The following is a 15,280-nucleotide window of genomic DNA, read 5'->3' as shown; positions in this document are numbered from 1 at the left end:
GAGAAAGAGTAGGATGAAGCAAAGGAAGAGTCAAGAGGGAGGAAGAGAGAGTAGGACAAGAAAAAACAGAACAAATAAATCCCCTACACGTCTTGTCTCCATTCACACAAGCCATGAAAAGCTTGTCCATCCCTGAGTGCTCAGAAGCAGTGTTCCACTGATGATGTGGAAACTTGAGACACCCAATCATTTAATGGGCTTTAGTAGGTTTTGTCACCAGTCTTCTGTGGTGTCACTGACTACATTTTGAAATTTTTATCTGTTCTATTTAATTTTGTGTGTATGTACACAATGTTTATGGTCAATAAACTATTTATAAAACTATTTATCTGTGTGAGTAAGATAAAAGCAGTTATTATTATTATTATTATTATTATTATTATTATTATTATTATTATTATTATTATTAATATTATTATTATTATTATTACACATTTTCCCTCCTTGTATTTAAATATTATTATTATTATTATTATTATTATTATTATTATTATCATGAATTGTTCTTGTTTATAAATAAAATACTGTAACTGATTATTATTTTTTTTATCATTCATTTAGACTCTCTCTCTCTCTCCTCTCTCTCTCTCTCTCTCTCTCTCTCTCTCTCTCTCTATCTCTCTCTCTCTCTCTCTCTCTCTCTCTCTCCTCTCTCTCCTCTCGAATAAAATGACTGGTGAGGAACTCTAATAATTAAAGTGCTAAAAAATCCATTAAATGCTACGAGAAATAAGACAAATAATTAATGACACACCTAATAACACAAACAAGGAGTAATAAACAAAACTTAAGCCAGAAAACACGAAAAGATAAAACTATCATATAAAGAAATACGAAGTTAAAAAAAAAATCATGAATATCAAATAAATAACTCACATATAATCAATAAACACGTAAGGAACAGTAAATAAACAATTAAGCCATTCATTGCAAGGGCCACAGTCAGAAAGTGAAAAAAAAAAAAAATGCTTAGTTAAATACCGAGGCTAAATAAAACAAGGAATTAGACAAATGACAAATAATTAATAAATACATAAGGAATAATGAATATAACAAAAATTAAGCCAGGAAGACTATTATAATTATTGCAAGGAGACGATATGTATGTATGTATTGTATGTAATTCGAGGTTAAAATGGCTCAAATCTGACACCAACAGCAGGCCATAAGTGAAGGTGTTCCTCAAGGCAGGGAGGGGGGGGGGGAGCAATGAATAGGGGAGGGGCTATAAACTATTGGGGGGGATATTAATTAATGACGGCATCCAGTTTAGCGTGTGGTGTATATTTCGCGTTGTGATAATTTAAAGGTTTTCCCTCGCGTTTTTATCTTTATTTATTGATTGATTTTATTTATTTATTTTATTTTTTTGGCAGGTGTTATATTTGTTGAGTGTTTTAAGTAACTGTGGCTCATTGCATCAAAACTCCATTCATTACCTTCGTGGGAAGGTTCAATTTGGCAAGGTTTTATTTCGCATTTTGGGTTTTGTAGTAAATTATGCATTTTCTCATATTTTTCTTTGCTGGTATTGTCCCTTCCACGCCATATATGACTGGAAAGTTGGGGGCGCCTTCCCCCCCCCCACCCTCCACTGCTACGTTTTTTTTTCTTAATCAGTCAGTCAACCAATCAATCAATCCCTTCATGAATCATACCCATTTCCAGGTGTCCACCCCCACCCATAGATCTCTCATTCTGTCATGTATGAACAAGTGCTAAGGGCAAGCTGAACAAGTACAAAGGGCAAGCCAGCTGTCTCTTTTAATATTCTTGCCTGAAATAACATTACAAATGAAGGTCTATTAATCATCCATTAAATAATCCATTTTTATTGCTTTCTCATTCTTCTTGCTCTGTGTATTGTTAAATTGGATGGTTATATCATTGTCCCTTCCTGTGTTTTAGTGTGCCATTACCTGTCCTCTCTTCCAGCTGATATTTAGTTTGTACTAAAATAGACTGGCATAACTTTACAATTTATACACAAATAACAACATAAACCAATAATGCATTGATATTATGCATGATAGGAGTGGACATTTCCACTCTACATCATTAATGAATGCATGATGAGACGCACACTATTACAAAGCTAATGAGTTCAATACAAACACTCAATAACAATTTCAATAACTTTATTAAAAATAGCAATCTTTATAAATCATGAAACCCAACATCAAATGCACAATAATGGCAAACACTTTTTACACACACACTCTTTAATGATATTTCCTAATATACAGTATAATTCCAAACAGAGAGAGAGAGAGAGAGAGAGAGAGAGAGAGAGAGAGAGAGAGAGAGAGGGAGAGAGAGAGAGAGAGAGAGAGAGAGAGAGAGAGAGAGAGAGAGAATGATGTGACATGACATCTTTAAGTACAAATGAGTATATAGTAACCATACACTGATACTTGTCCCCTTATACAGTGATAAGTTTACCCAAACACAATGGACACGGATGGAACTTTTGGAGGCTAAAGTGCTCCAGGTGACTGGTGGACTCCATTTCATTGCGGAGGGTCCAGGATTCTCTGCACAGTTGGGCTTTTGGTGTCAGTGGAAGTGGTGGCAGTGTGGGCAGCAGTAACAGTTTTGGTCTTTCCTATGGGCAAGTTCTGTAGGATTCATATTCTGCCTCCTCATGAGGGACATCAGTGTGAAGGGTCAACAGAGCATCAATTCCCTCCTCAGGCAAAGAATGATGGATGCAATTTTCTGTTTCTTGTTGTTGCTCCACCTTTTCAGAGTGCTTGAGGCGCTCGTCAGCCACCTTTCCACTGCTGGTGGGGTGTCTTAGACTCACTGGTTCCTGTTCCACATCAAGAGTGTTAGCAGATGCCACTTGTATTTCATCTACTTAGTACATTACATCATTACATAAATAACTGGTGTTATCTGATATTAAAGTGCTAATGAGCAACATGCCCACAGAAATCTGTTTATTTCAAGAAAATTATGAAGATAATAATAATGTTTCGTTGCACTTCATAAGATGGCTCAGTTTTTATTACTACTCACCAACACTGCTAAAGATAGCAACTGGACTCTTAAGGACGCTGCTTATCTTCTCGAGCTGCTGAAGGTCATGATCTGCTTCCTTTTCCTGCACCAGCTTTGATATCAAATCCTGCAGGAAACAACTGTGTTAATTCACATTTTGAATAAATCTAATAGATGAAATTTCACTTACAACACCTTATGTGTCTCTGGTGACTCATGGAGGACAGATACATCACCTGAGAGTAAATGGTCAGTGAAGAAGTTGACCCTTGATCCTGGCTAATCACATTAAGTACATTAAACACTCCTGTTAACTAATAAATGAGGGATAGATTTCTCTGGACGGTTACATTACACTACTTCCCTGGCATTTGAAAACATTTTGCTCTACATGAACTCATATGGAAGCTTTACTGCAACATTAAATCTCAGCTAGATGCCAGATGGTGTAGCCTCCATCACAGAGCAAGGTAATGATATGAAGGCTTAGTACTTTGGGTCAACACCTGAATAAGAACCGTTTGAGATGCAGCAGAGATCACTAACCTGCCAGCAATTGAATAAGAAGTGTGTGAGATGCAGCAGAGATCACTAACCTGCCAGCAATTGAATAAGAAGTGTGTGAGATGCAGCAGAAATCACTAATCTGCCATGACATGAATAAGAAGTGTGTGAGATGCAAAAGAGAGCACTAACCTGCAGAGTGGTTTTGCTTCATTTCCTCTCATTCATGATGGAGGCTGGCAAGGTCTAACTCGCGTTCTCGAGCTTGTTGCTTCATCACTCCTCGCTGCAACTGGTAGATGGTGATGTAGTCACCTGAAGAAGGATAAAATTCTTCATTAAAAGACCAAGGAAATGGCATACAGTAAACAGTAAACACTTCCTCCACTTCACTTTTACAGATGATTCAAATGAGCAAAAAACATGCATACACCGATGGACTCTGTCTCCTCATGCACTACAGCATGCTTAAGCTGCTACTTCCTGTCACTTAGCTCAGCCACCTCCTTCATGCTGCAAGTTAACCTGCTCTCCAGGACCCTGTGAGCCTCCTGCAGTTGTTGCAGCTTCTGTTAAAGCTCAGTTCCTCCCAATCCTGTTGTTTCTCCTGATAAAACAATAAGTTTGTTTCTCTCAACTTTTCTTAATACAGCCTCAATAAACAAATCCAATAACAATGCTTTTATTTTGTTATTAATTCAAAAAATTGAGCAACAGTGAGGAAAAATTATTTGCTTTATTATTAGAGAATATAAACTTTCTTACCTTTTGGTTCAGTTATGACATCTTCAGACAAACTTTTCATGAGCAAGAGATTCTCCCAGCAGTTTGTTATACTTATCCCTCTCACAGTCTAGCTGAACCTGAAGACTGCTGCACTCACTCTCCAACCTGCTAACCTCAGATGTCAGTGTAGCCCACTTGACCCAGCAATTTCCCCTTGGTATCTGTACCTGGAGGTGAAAAATTGATGCAACAGAGGGCCAGACAAGAATGACCAATGGAAGTAATTAGACGTAATGTAAGAAGTGGGTATAAGACTAAGGGAAATAGAAGGGCAATGGAGAGAGGGTTAGATGCACCAGAAATGTCTGTGGAGCCAGGAAAAATTTTAACTTGTAACAGAGATAACTAAGAGCAACTGTGAATGAATGTGATGTAGCCTCATCCCATGACTGGGAAAATGCAAAAGCAGCACCTCAGACACCAGGACCATGATGACTGGCAGCTCCCAAAATTAGCTGCTGGCTTTTGTACTCCTAGTCACCACAGGAGGCTCATCCACAGCTAATCCTATCAGCTGATCATCTTGGGTGAAGTAATTGTTTATCAGTCTGGCTGTTTGAGTCCTGATGCAGAGATGTGTGTGTGTGTGTGTGTGTGTGTGTGTGTGTGTGTGTGTGCACTTTGGAAAGCCTCCCTCCAAGGAGAATGTCAGTTTGATATACAAATATATATTCATGTGGATGGTAGCTCACATTTAGCTTCTGAGTTCTCACATGAAGACATGCCATCCTTGTCTTTTTCCTCTGAGGGAGTGACTTTATACTCTGTGATAAGTGCATGCAGCTCACTATTCTGTCTTGTGACGTTTTTGATTTCTATCTGTGAAAGACACAAGAAGGCAGTAAGTTAACTTGTTTAACATGCCACATCATTTTATATATATTATGCCAAGTTTAAACAGGAAAGCCTCACCAGAAGCATCAACTAAAGACCAAAGTGATTAACAAATCTTTCACTTTACCACCCTTAATGACAAAAGCTGCTGATGTAGCATCCCATCCATATCCTGCATTTTTACACCTTCATGATTCCATTAGATTACATTAGAACAGTATGTGACCAATGACGTCTCCATTCTACATTGCCATGACAAGAATACAGGGCTTTACTGAACATAAACCAAGGACGCCTCCATTCTACATTGCCATGACAAGAATACGGGGCTTTACTGAAACATAAACCAAGGACGCCTCCATTCTACATTGCCATGACAAGAATACAGGGCTTTACTGAACATAAACCAATGACGCCTCCATTCTACATTGCCATGACAAGAATACAGGGCTTTACTGAACATAAACCAAGGATTCCCTCCTCCTCTCTCTAAGGGGTTAGGGTTCTCTCAACAGTTACAGCGTGGTGTGAGAGATGCAGTGCTGTCAAGGCTTTACTATTTACAGGAAGCAACACACCAATAAATAAATGTTACTTTGGAAATGAAACTGAATAATCAAAGGCTTTATATCTCATGAACTTCCCTTCTTTAATAAACTGTCTTCAAGCTGACAGACTCCAGTAGTATTGCATCTTAGGAATATTCTACAGCTGATTTCATAATAACTGCTCTCTAAAACTGACTACATGCCTCCTTCCCTACCTCCTACAGACTCTACTCAACAATTGTTGTTATTCTGTTCATGCTGGTGTGACAGTTAACCAGTATATTAATTCCTTAGTTATGTACACTCTAGAATGGTGGTTCATTTTATCTACCAGTGATTTGAATTCCCAGCTTCTAAGTATTACATTATTATTTGTTGATTGGTACCATTTGTATGCAATCAGAGAAAGATTTCAATATAAAAACATATCCATGTTACTGTTACCTTTCAGAATGTAAACCAAAATGAAAGCTATGTAAATTTCTTGGTTCTTGGTGCTTCTTCAAATGCAGTCCCTTGTCTGGTTTCTCTGTCAATTCTAATTTCTTATTGCTCTGTGGAAAAACAAAGTGCAAATGTTTAGGATGAACTGATTCAATAATATTGCTTTCACAATTTCAATATTGTTCACAATTTCTGCAGGAAGTTTACTCCATATATTTACTATACGATTAAAGAAAAAATGTTTGGCCTTGTGGGATTTAAAACGTTTGGGTATAATCTTGAATCCATTATTTCTTGTTAGGTAGAATGAATGATGAGGAGGAGGGAGGAGGAGGAGGAGGAGGAGGAGGAGGAGGAGGAGAGGAGGAGGAGGAGGAGGAGGAGGAGGAGGAGGAGGAGGAGGAGGAGGAAGGAGGAGGAGGAGGAGGAGGGAGAAACAAAGATAGGAGGGAAGGAAGAAAGGAAGAAAAGGGAATAAGAGAGAGAGAGAGAGAAGAGAGAGAGAGAGGAGAGAGAGAGAGAGCGAGAGAGAGAGAGAGAGAGAGAGAGAGAGAGAGAGGAGAGAGAGAGAGAGAGAGAGAGAGAGAGAGAGAGAGAGGAGAGGAGAGAGAGAGAGGAGAGAGAGAGAGAGAGAGAGAGAGAGAAGGAGGAGAGAGAAGAGAGAGAGGAGAGGAGGAGAGAGAGGAGTTGGTAAGGAAAATTATTACAATGGTCCAAGGTGAAGAACAGGGACTGGGAATGAGAAGTGGAAGAAGCATATAGAATTGGAAAATATAGTGAAGGAGGTAAAAGACCATTAAAAGTGAGAATGAGATCCCAAGTTACAGTAAAGGAGATCCTAGTGAGAACTGGGAAGCTGGCTGAAAATTCAGAATACAAGAATATTTGCGGTAAAAAAGAGATATGAACTTGGAAGAAAGGGAAAAAGAGAAGGATCTGAGGAATGAAGCCAAGCAAAAAAAACGAGAGAAGTACAGAGACCCGAGAAGCAGAAATTTTATTGGAGGGTACTAGATATGAAACTAAGGAAATGGTATATTCAGGAAAGGGAACAAGAAATGAAAGAACCACAACAGCAGACAGACAAATTGCATGTGGTGGGAGAAGTAGTATATTAAGAGTAATATATACAAAACAAACTTCATGTAAACAAATAAAATTTTTCAGAAAACTTGTCACACAAAACCTTATTAACAACTCACCCTTCTCCTTCTGCGGCATTTCCTTCCTTCTTATCTTTCTCCTTTCCTTCCCCCATCTTCCTCCTCCTCCTCCTCTCCTTCCTCTTTCTTTCCCACCTTCCTCCTCCTCCTTGTGACTCTTAACTCTCTTCCTCCTCGTCCTCCTCTTCCCCTGTGCTTCCCTCCTCTGAAAGAAAAGACTTGTTTAAAAAGCAAGCAAATATAGTAGTAATAGTAAAAAAAAAGTCAATGAAATGAAAGTTTATACACATATGAAATTAGTGAAAATTTGACACCAAACATTCTCTATCTGTAACATTACATCAGAATGACGAGAACACAAGATATGAAAAGTGAAAGGGAATGATGTATATAACAAAGAAAAACATTGTATAATGACATATGACAGGAAAATAATCTTGTATACTTGAGTCCCTTAAATACTTGCTTCCTTGTATATTAACTCCCAAAATGCTCATTCCTTGTACTCTCATTTTCAAAACACCTCTTCCTTATATATTGTCACTCAAACACTCCTTTCTTGTACACTTATTCCTAAATCACTCCTGTCTTCCTGTATTCTCATTCTCCAAACACTCGTGCCTCTGCACACCCAGTTCCTCAAAACATTTCTTCATTGTTTACTCATCCCCCAAACACAGCAACTTTCTTGTATACTCAGCTCTCAAAAGATGCATTTTTAAACATCCCATAACTCCTTTTATTTTCATTCCCCAAACACTCCCGGCTGTGCACACTCCAGCACGTTAACACAATAACCAAGCAATACACACGACTACTGGCACCATCCAGATCTGGCCCCAGCACCCCTGCCTCCTTGTGTGCCAGCTCCAGCAATGCACGGCCACAGCGGCAGTACGCGTCACCACACTCGGCGCCCTGCTCCCCACACAGCTCCACCAGGGACTCTGTTGCCTCCTGGAGTGGTAAGGAGTGTCAGTTAAACCTGGTGTTTACTTTCACTATGATATGAAACAATTAACAACACAGAAAACAACACAACTAGGTAACATGCAACACATACCACACCTAAGCAACAGACACACCTCGAAGGCAGCCACAGCAGATTTGAAGTCCCCCACCAGGAGGTGTCGCTTGCCCCTAGAGAAACGGTCGAACGCTGCTGCACTTGCCGCACGTCCAAGGGGAGCAAGCAAACAGGCCATCATCAAACAAGTCTTGACTTTAACCATTCGTAATTTACACCATCATATATTGTGGAGTAACTTCATGTTTAGTATATCTTAACATGGAACATTATTAAGAATGTGTACATGCTTGTATTATTTGATAAATTATGTGGTCAGCTACACTTTCCACTCACACTCTCATCCATCACCAAAATTAAACTAACCCCCTATTACTTTCCTCCCACCCTCAGAATTATTAAACTAACCTCCAGTCACATTCTTCTGACACCCTCATCCCTCACTAAAAATTAATACCAACTGGCAAAATTACCAAACTAACCTCTAAATATCATCCTCCCACCATCTAGTCTCTCACTAAAATTAATCTCACCAAGCACGATTATCAAGCTAATATCCAATCACTTTCCTCTGACCCTCAAAATCCTTTCCAGCTGGTAGAATTATTAATCTATACTCCAGTCACTTCCACCCTCTCATCCCTCATTAAAATTAATCCCAGCCTTCAAAATTATTGAACTAACCTCCAGTCAAAGAAATATCACTGGTTTTTGTGGGGGATATTGTCACTGCACTAAGGGATGCACACAATTTCTCGTAAGTTTTCACATTTTGCGTTCAACTGTACCGGTCTAAGTGGAGGAGTGAAAAAGTGACATCTAATGAATAGTTGCCACAAAACCTTATTCTCATTACTTTTTGTTCCTTGTCATTTTTCTTTCAGGCTTTTTTCATCATCACAGCAGCTTGAAATTTTGAAAATACATGCTATTTGAGGAGGTAGCTGTACATGTGAAAAAAAAGAAGGGAAACAAACATCCATACTTGTGACTGATATGAAAAATAAACTATACATATAAATGTATATTTCACTTTTCTTTCTAGCAATTAAAAAATGTACATACGACAGTATTTCTTTCTTTTCCTCAATAAATACGACAACAGTATTTTTCCTTCCCTTCAGTACACCGAGCCTTTCCCCTTAGTACATATCACAGTACTTTTCCTTTTTGCTCAGTGCATATGAGAATAATTTTCCTTTTCCTCCATGCATATGACACTACTTGCCCTTTTCCCTTTTCTTTCCCTAAATAGAGAAGACAAGACAGAAATTTTCTTTCCCTCAATACACAACACTATTTTTTCTCCCACTCTCTCTCTTGTACAGAGTCAGTTTCAATGTACTGGAAGGTTATGCCTACGGGAAACTGAAGGACAGCTCAAGCAACGAGTGGACGGGCACGGTAGGAGCTCTGCAGTCAGGGGAAGCTGACCTCACTGTCTCTGAATTGTCCATCACTGAGGAGAGGTTGAAAGTTGTTACCCTACACCCAGCCTATCTATATCATCAGGTGAGAGATACAGGTGATGATCAAATAATATTTTAAAGATGTTGAACAAAGTGCTCCCTTAACAGATTAATTGGATCAGCAAAATGTTCAGAATATGAAATGTCAAATAATTAGATTGATCTATCTATATGCCAGGCTGGCAGTCCTATACAGGGTGCCCCAGACACTACACTATACACTCACATACAACATTGACACTGTTAATCCAAATTCCTAATCTATTTATCTATATACCAGGCCAACAATCCTCCCCAAGACACCGCAGACAAATCACCCACACATTCACACTCTTAACTTCATTATTATTAACGATTTAGCTGTCTATACATCAGGGTGGCAATCACACACAAAATGGCCCAAACAAGGCACCACACACACATTCACACTCTTAATATCATCTGTCAGGCCCTAGTGGAAAGGGACAATCTTGCGTGGCCCACCATACTACACCTCAGGAGGTCAGACACAGCATTCAGTTAACAAAAAATCACATTAACACCCCACTCCCCACAGAACATAGTAACACAAAATCAGATTAACACTCACCCCAACGTCACATTCACAAAGACAAGTTCTCATCCCACAGCCGTAAACTGTTTGCGGCCACCCACGAGGACCTTGCCAAGAAGATGCTTGCCTACACAACCCCAACGGACACAGCTCTGTACCGGCGCATCCCGGCTAACACGACAGGCCTCGCCAGCATCCTCTTCTTCATCGAGCGACTCCAGAGGTGCTACATACCCACGGGGGGAGAAGCCTGTTAGCATAGGAGTTGCTGCTGGCTGGGTACATGTTGTCAGCTCTCCTACAACAAGGTGAGGACCTGTTGAGGTGTAAGACTGGTCAGTTCAAGTGTTGGAGCATTTAGTGTTTGGTAAGATGGCTGGTACATGTTGCCAGCCCTCCTACAGCAGGGTGAGGACCTGTTGGGGTATGAGACTAAGTTGAATGCAAGGGTAGTGGTGTTTAATGTTTGATAAGATGGGAATACAGAAAGACAGTTATTAAAGGATAGATTTAAAACTGGGAAACTTTACATGATACCTGGTGTATTTTCATAATTGAGCTGATATTAACTTGAATTAGTTCTGGCATGAGCAATATAAGCAAGTGGTGTTAATATGACTGATATGGATATCAAGTAATGTATTTAATTTTATCAGTAGTTCTCTTCATATGATGATATCAACAGTTTTCTTAGTAAGATATGAGATATAAATCTTTTAGAAATGATGAGAAAACTCTTAAATTGCATTTTCATCTCTGAAACATTTTAAAATGGTCTTTTCTACATTTTTTAATTTAAAAAGATGTGTTACTTTCAAAGATTTTAAATTGCCTTTGTATCATCCTCCATGTCTTAAAATTGCCTTTTCATGGCATCTTTCCCTCCTCCTCTTCCTCCTGCAGGCTCCAACACCTACCCAATCAGCAGTGCAGCACGGGTAATCTACTGGGTTGGCTACAGTGTGTCCCTCATTGTGTACACATCATACTCTGCCACACTGGTCTCACATTTTGCTGTGGAGCAGCCTGCACCTCTGCCATTCAGCAACCTGCGGGACCTGTCTAGGCAGTCAGGCTGGGATGCTGGATGCAACAACAATGACCTCTTCCAAGTGACAGCCTCGGTGGGTCCTTGGCTTCTTGCTGTGTGAACTGATATACCATCCAGTGGCTGAGAGTTGAGGAGAGAGAGAGAGAGAGAGAGAGAGAGAGAGAGAGAGAGAGAGAGAGAGAGAGAGAGAGAGAGAGAGAGGAGAGAGAGAGAGAGGAGAGAGAGAGAGGAGGAGGGAGGAGAGAGAGAGAGAGAGAGAGGAGAGAGAGAGAGGAGAGGAGAGGGAGAGAGAGAGGAGAGGAGAGAGAGAGAGAGAGAGAGAGAGAGGAGAGAGAGAGAGAGAGAGGAGAGAGAGAGAGAGAGAGAGAGAGAGAGAGAGAATTTTGTTCAGTGCCAGATTTAGGAGTCCACAAAAAGACCAGCTGCCCAGGAGCCTCCACAATCTGGGGTCTCCACAATCTGAGGAGTCTCCCACATAAATATTCTGTAAGTGAAAGAAACTTAAATTAATCAAACACTAGTTTTCTATGAACTAAATATTTTTTTTATTACTATCCAAAATAACCACTTGTTTCATTTACACTAAATAAATATGTTCCTTTCACTATAATATATTATATGTATTAAAAACTGCATGGAATACAGATACAAAAATATTAATATAAATATTTCAGGTAGATGGCCTCCACACTCAGGCTGCTCACAGGCCTCCACAGACACAAATCCAGCCCTTGATTTGTAAATTAATTATTTTATTTAATTATTTATTTTTCCTTTGTAAGAGGAGCACTGCCTTAGGGAGGGAGAGAGAGAGAAAGAGAATAAAAAAAAAAAAAAAACAGATGCCATTTCTTTAAGAAATGGCATCTGTAATAATAATCTGTTATATGCCATAATTAATTATGGCATATAACATAAAATGTTATATGCCATTTGATAACAGTTTTCTATAGATCTAAGTGTAACTCAGTAAGTTTGTAACACAATCTCCCTTTCCTAAATCCAAATTGCTTTTATTATCACTGGGAGAGGCTGGGATGGACTTGGGAGAGGCTGGAATGCACTGAGAGAGGCTGGGATGGACTGGGAGAAGCTAGGATGCACTGGGAGAGGCTGGGATGGACTGGGAGAGGCTGGAATGCACTGAGAGAGGCCTGGGATGGACTGGGAGAGGCTGAAATGCACTGGGAGAGGCTGGGATGGACTGGGAGAGGCTGGGATGGACTGGGAGAGTCTAGGATGCACTGGGAGAGGCTTGGGATGGACTGGGAGAGGCTGGGATGGACTGGGAGAGGCTGGAATGCACTGAGAGAGGCTGGGATGGACTGGGAGAGGCTGGGATGGACTGGGAGAGGCTGGAATGCACTGAGAGAGGCTGGGATGGACTGGGAGAGGCTAGGATACACTGGGAGAGGCTGGGATGAAAAGGCTGGGGCTGGGGCTGAGGGGCTGGGGGGAAAAGGTCAAGAATGTTGGGTGTATCTCCAAGACAGTCAGGAATACGAGTAGGGTGTTGCACCAATTGCTCTAGGTCATGGAGGATAGCAAAGTTGTAGGCTAGTTCACCAGGATGGTTCAGTGAAGGGAGAGGAAAGCCAAAGCTGGTGGTGAACATTGAAGTCTCCAAGAATGGAGATCTCTGGCAAAAGGGAAGAGGGGTCAGAATGTGCTCCACTTTGGAAGTTAAGTAGTTAAAGAATTTCTTATAATCAGAGGAGTTAGGTGAGAGGTATACAGCACAGATAAATTTAGTATGAGAGTGACTCTGTAGTCGTAGCCAGATGGGTGGAAAACTCAGAAGATTCAAGAGCGTGGGCACGAGAGCAGGTTAAATCATTGCGCACATAAACGCAGCATCCAGCTTTGGACTGAAAATGAGGATAGCGAAAGTAAGAGGGGAACAGAAAAGGAGCTACTGTCAGTTGCCTCAGACACCTGAGTTTCAGTGAGGAAAAGAAGATGAGGTTTAGAAGAGGAGAGGTGGTGTTCTACAGATTGAAAATTAGATCTTTGACTGCGAATGTTGCAGAAGTTAATGAAGAAAAAGTTGAGGGGGGGAGTGTCAAGACACTTAGGGTCTTTGACAGAAAGGCAGTCTGACCTGGGGACATTTATGGTCCCCTCCCCAGATGGGGACTTACGAGGCTGGTGTAGGAGTCGCCACGATGATTTTAAAATTTTTGAGTGAAGGGTGTGTGTGTTATTAGGTGCTTGTAGTTTTGTGTGGAGGAAGAGAGTTGTCTTTAGAGGGGCAGGCTATGACTGCCCCCTTGTGTTGTGAGACACAAAGGGAAACGTTCAGCGAGGTCACAGCTGGGTTTAATGATAAGTTCACAGCACACCCCTGAACAGTGCTTTAGACCTCACCTGGTAGTAATTATCATTTAGGCAGATGTCTACTGCCTCCTCATATATATATATATATATATATATATATATATATATATATATATATATATATATATATATATATATATATATATATACACTCGTATATATATATATACCCAGCCAACATTGGATAATGGGAGGCATGTGGGTGTTTTGTGGGCTACTTTATGGGTCCCATGTGGGCTACCCACATTACTGTAAAACACAGGTTGTCTCTTGGAGATTTAAACTTTTTTGCATTTATAAATATTCATTCACATGACAGTAAAGATTCATTTTACTAACATGCCAGTTTCTCTTAAACCAAGCAATTTACGTGTAATCTTATCTTACAAATGGCTTGAGGCATTCTCTAACCCTCTTGGAAAGTTGACAGATATAAGTAATACTGCTAATTTTCATTGAAATATTAAAAGAAAATTAAATAAATAAATAAAATAAATAAAATAAATAAATAAATAAATAAATAAAAATCTTTTGGTTCAGTGATGTTCCTCATTTTTTTGTCCAAGGTTCTAACCATACCTAAACTAACTTAACAACACCAAAACTAACCTAACCATACCTGCTGTACCCTAACCATACCTAAACTAACTTGACCACACCAAAACTAACCTAACCCTACCTGCTGTAATCTAACCATACCTAAACTAACTTAACCACATCCAAACCTAACTACACCCAAACCTAACCTAACTGTACTTGCTGTAACCCTAACCATACCCAAAACTAACCTAACTACACCCAACCATATCAAACCTAACCTAACCATACCTAAACTCAAGGCAAGGTATGGCGTGTCTAGCCAGTGGTAGCCATAATTATTTCCTATTTTCATCAATAAGAAAAGGCATTGAATTCAATTTAAAAAAAACGTTTCAATTATTGTTAAAGGTTTGTAGAAAAGAATATATCAAGAGCTAGTGTTATTTCATAAGATAGGTAATGAAATACTGGCACATTAATAAAAGTGATATCAAGCCTCAATATACTGACATACGGTAATAACAGTGTAGTACCATCACAATCACCAGCACCACCACCTTACCATTTATATCACTAGACAACCACCTCTACACCGTACGTAATGTACTTTCCACATATAATGCATACCTTTGGGCAAATTGGTGTCAGCGGAGCATTGAATGAATGCCTCTTGGCACTTGCTGGGAGACTGGATGCCTTGGTAATCTGCAGGGATCACCACTTTTTAACACAGGCTAACTTCTTACTTTACACGTTATGGAAGGCATCAAGTATGGCTTCAAGCATTTTATAAAGTATTCACAACATTGTCGAGTGCAATTTAAGATACCTTACTTCTGAACTGGTGTGAACCGCCAACGTACTGTTTACAGCACCCGCTGGGTTTAAAACGTATGTTCACTTTTAAAATCTCTGAATTAAAGTATATTGCATTTTCAAGTTCAAAAATTAAAAAATATTATTGCATAAAAATAACGCACTTTTCTTTCTCTTTCCACAAGTTACCCTCCAACAGATTATT

At 39.7% G+C, this 15,280-nt stretch overlaps 1 protein-coding gene and 1 long non-coding RNA gene across 14 annotated transcripts; both read right to left on the bottom strand.

Moving 5' to 3' along the window:
• Nucleotides 1-1,816: 1,816 nt before the first annotated feature.
• LOC135104715 (uncharacterized) lies at nt 1,817-6,346 on the bottom strand. Its single transcript, XR_010270511.1, has 5 exons — nt 6,120-6,346; nt 4,986-5,112; nt 3,700-4,460; nt 3,022-3,130; nt 1,817-2,812 (listed from the first exon to the last, which is right to left on the bottom strand). It is a non-coding gene; the product is annotated as an uncharacterized LOC135104715 (long non-coding RNA).
• Nucleotides 6,347-7,418: 1,072 nt separating this feature from the next.
• LOC135104713 (nuclear autoantigenic sperm protein-like) lies at nt 7,419-15,141 on the bottom strand. Of its 13 annotated transcripts, none has more exons than XM_064012233.1 (6): nt 15,094-15,141; nt 14,887-14,964; nt 11,249-11,502; nt 10,368-10,557; nt 8,346-8,444; nt 7,437-8,239 (listed from the first exon to the last, which is right to left on the bottom strand). In XM_064012233.1, the coding sequence occupies exons 4-6, from the start codon at nt 10,398-10,400 to the stop codon at nt 7,979-7,981; spliced, it is 393 nt and encodes a 130-aa protein (XP_063868303.1). In that variant the 5' UTR covers nt 10,401-10,557; nt 11,249-11,502; nt 14,887-14,964; nt 15,094-15,141; the 3' UTR covers nt 7,437-7,978. The 13 variants fall into 13 exon arrangements, 5 of the variants coding, with proteins under 5 accessions (XP_063868306.1, XP_063868303.1, XP_063868304.1 ...); XM_064012234.1 differs by having other exon boundaries at nt 15,089-15,134; XM_064012235.1 differs by lacking the exon at nt 15,094-15,141 and having other exon boundaries at nt 11,340-11,502; nt 14,887-15,043.
• Nucleotides 15,142-15,280: the final 139 nt, after the last annotated feature.

Source organism: Scylla paramamosain, chromosome 11, assembly GCF_035594125.1.
Source record: "Scylla paramamosain isolate STU-SP2022 chromosome 11, ASM3559412v1, whole genome shotgun sequence".
Classification (NCBI taxonomy): Eukaryota; Metazoa; Arthropoda; class Malacostraca; order Decapoda; family Portunidae; genus Scylla; species Scylla paramamosain.
The sequence above is the reverse complement of the archived record's forward strand: the minus strand, read 5'-3'. Positions and strand labels throughout refer to the sequence as shown.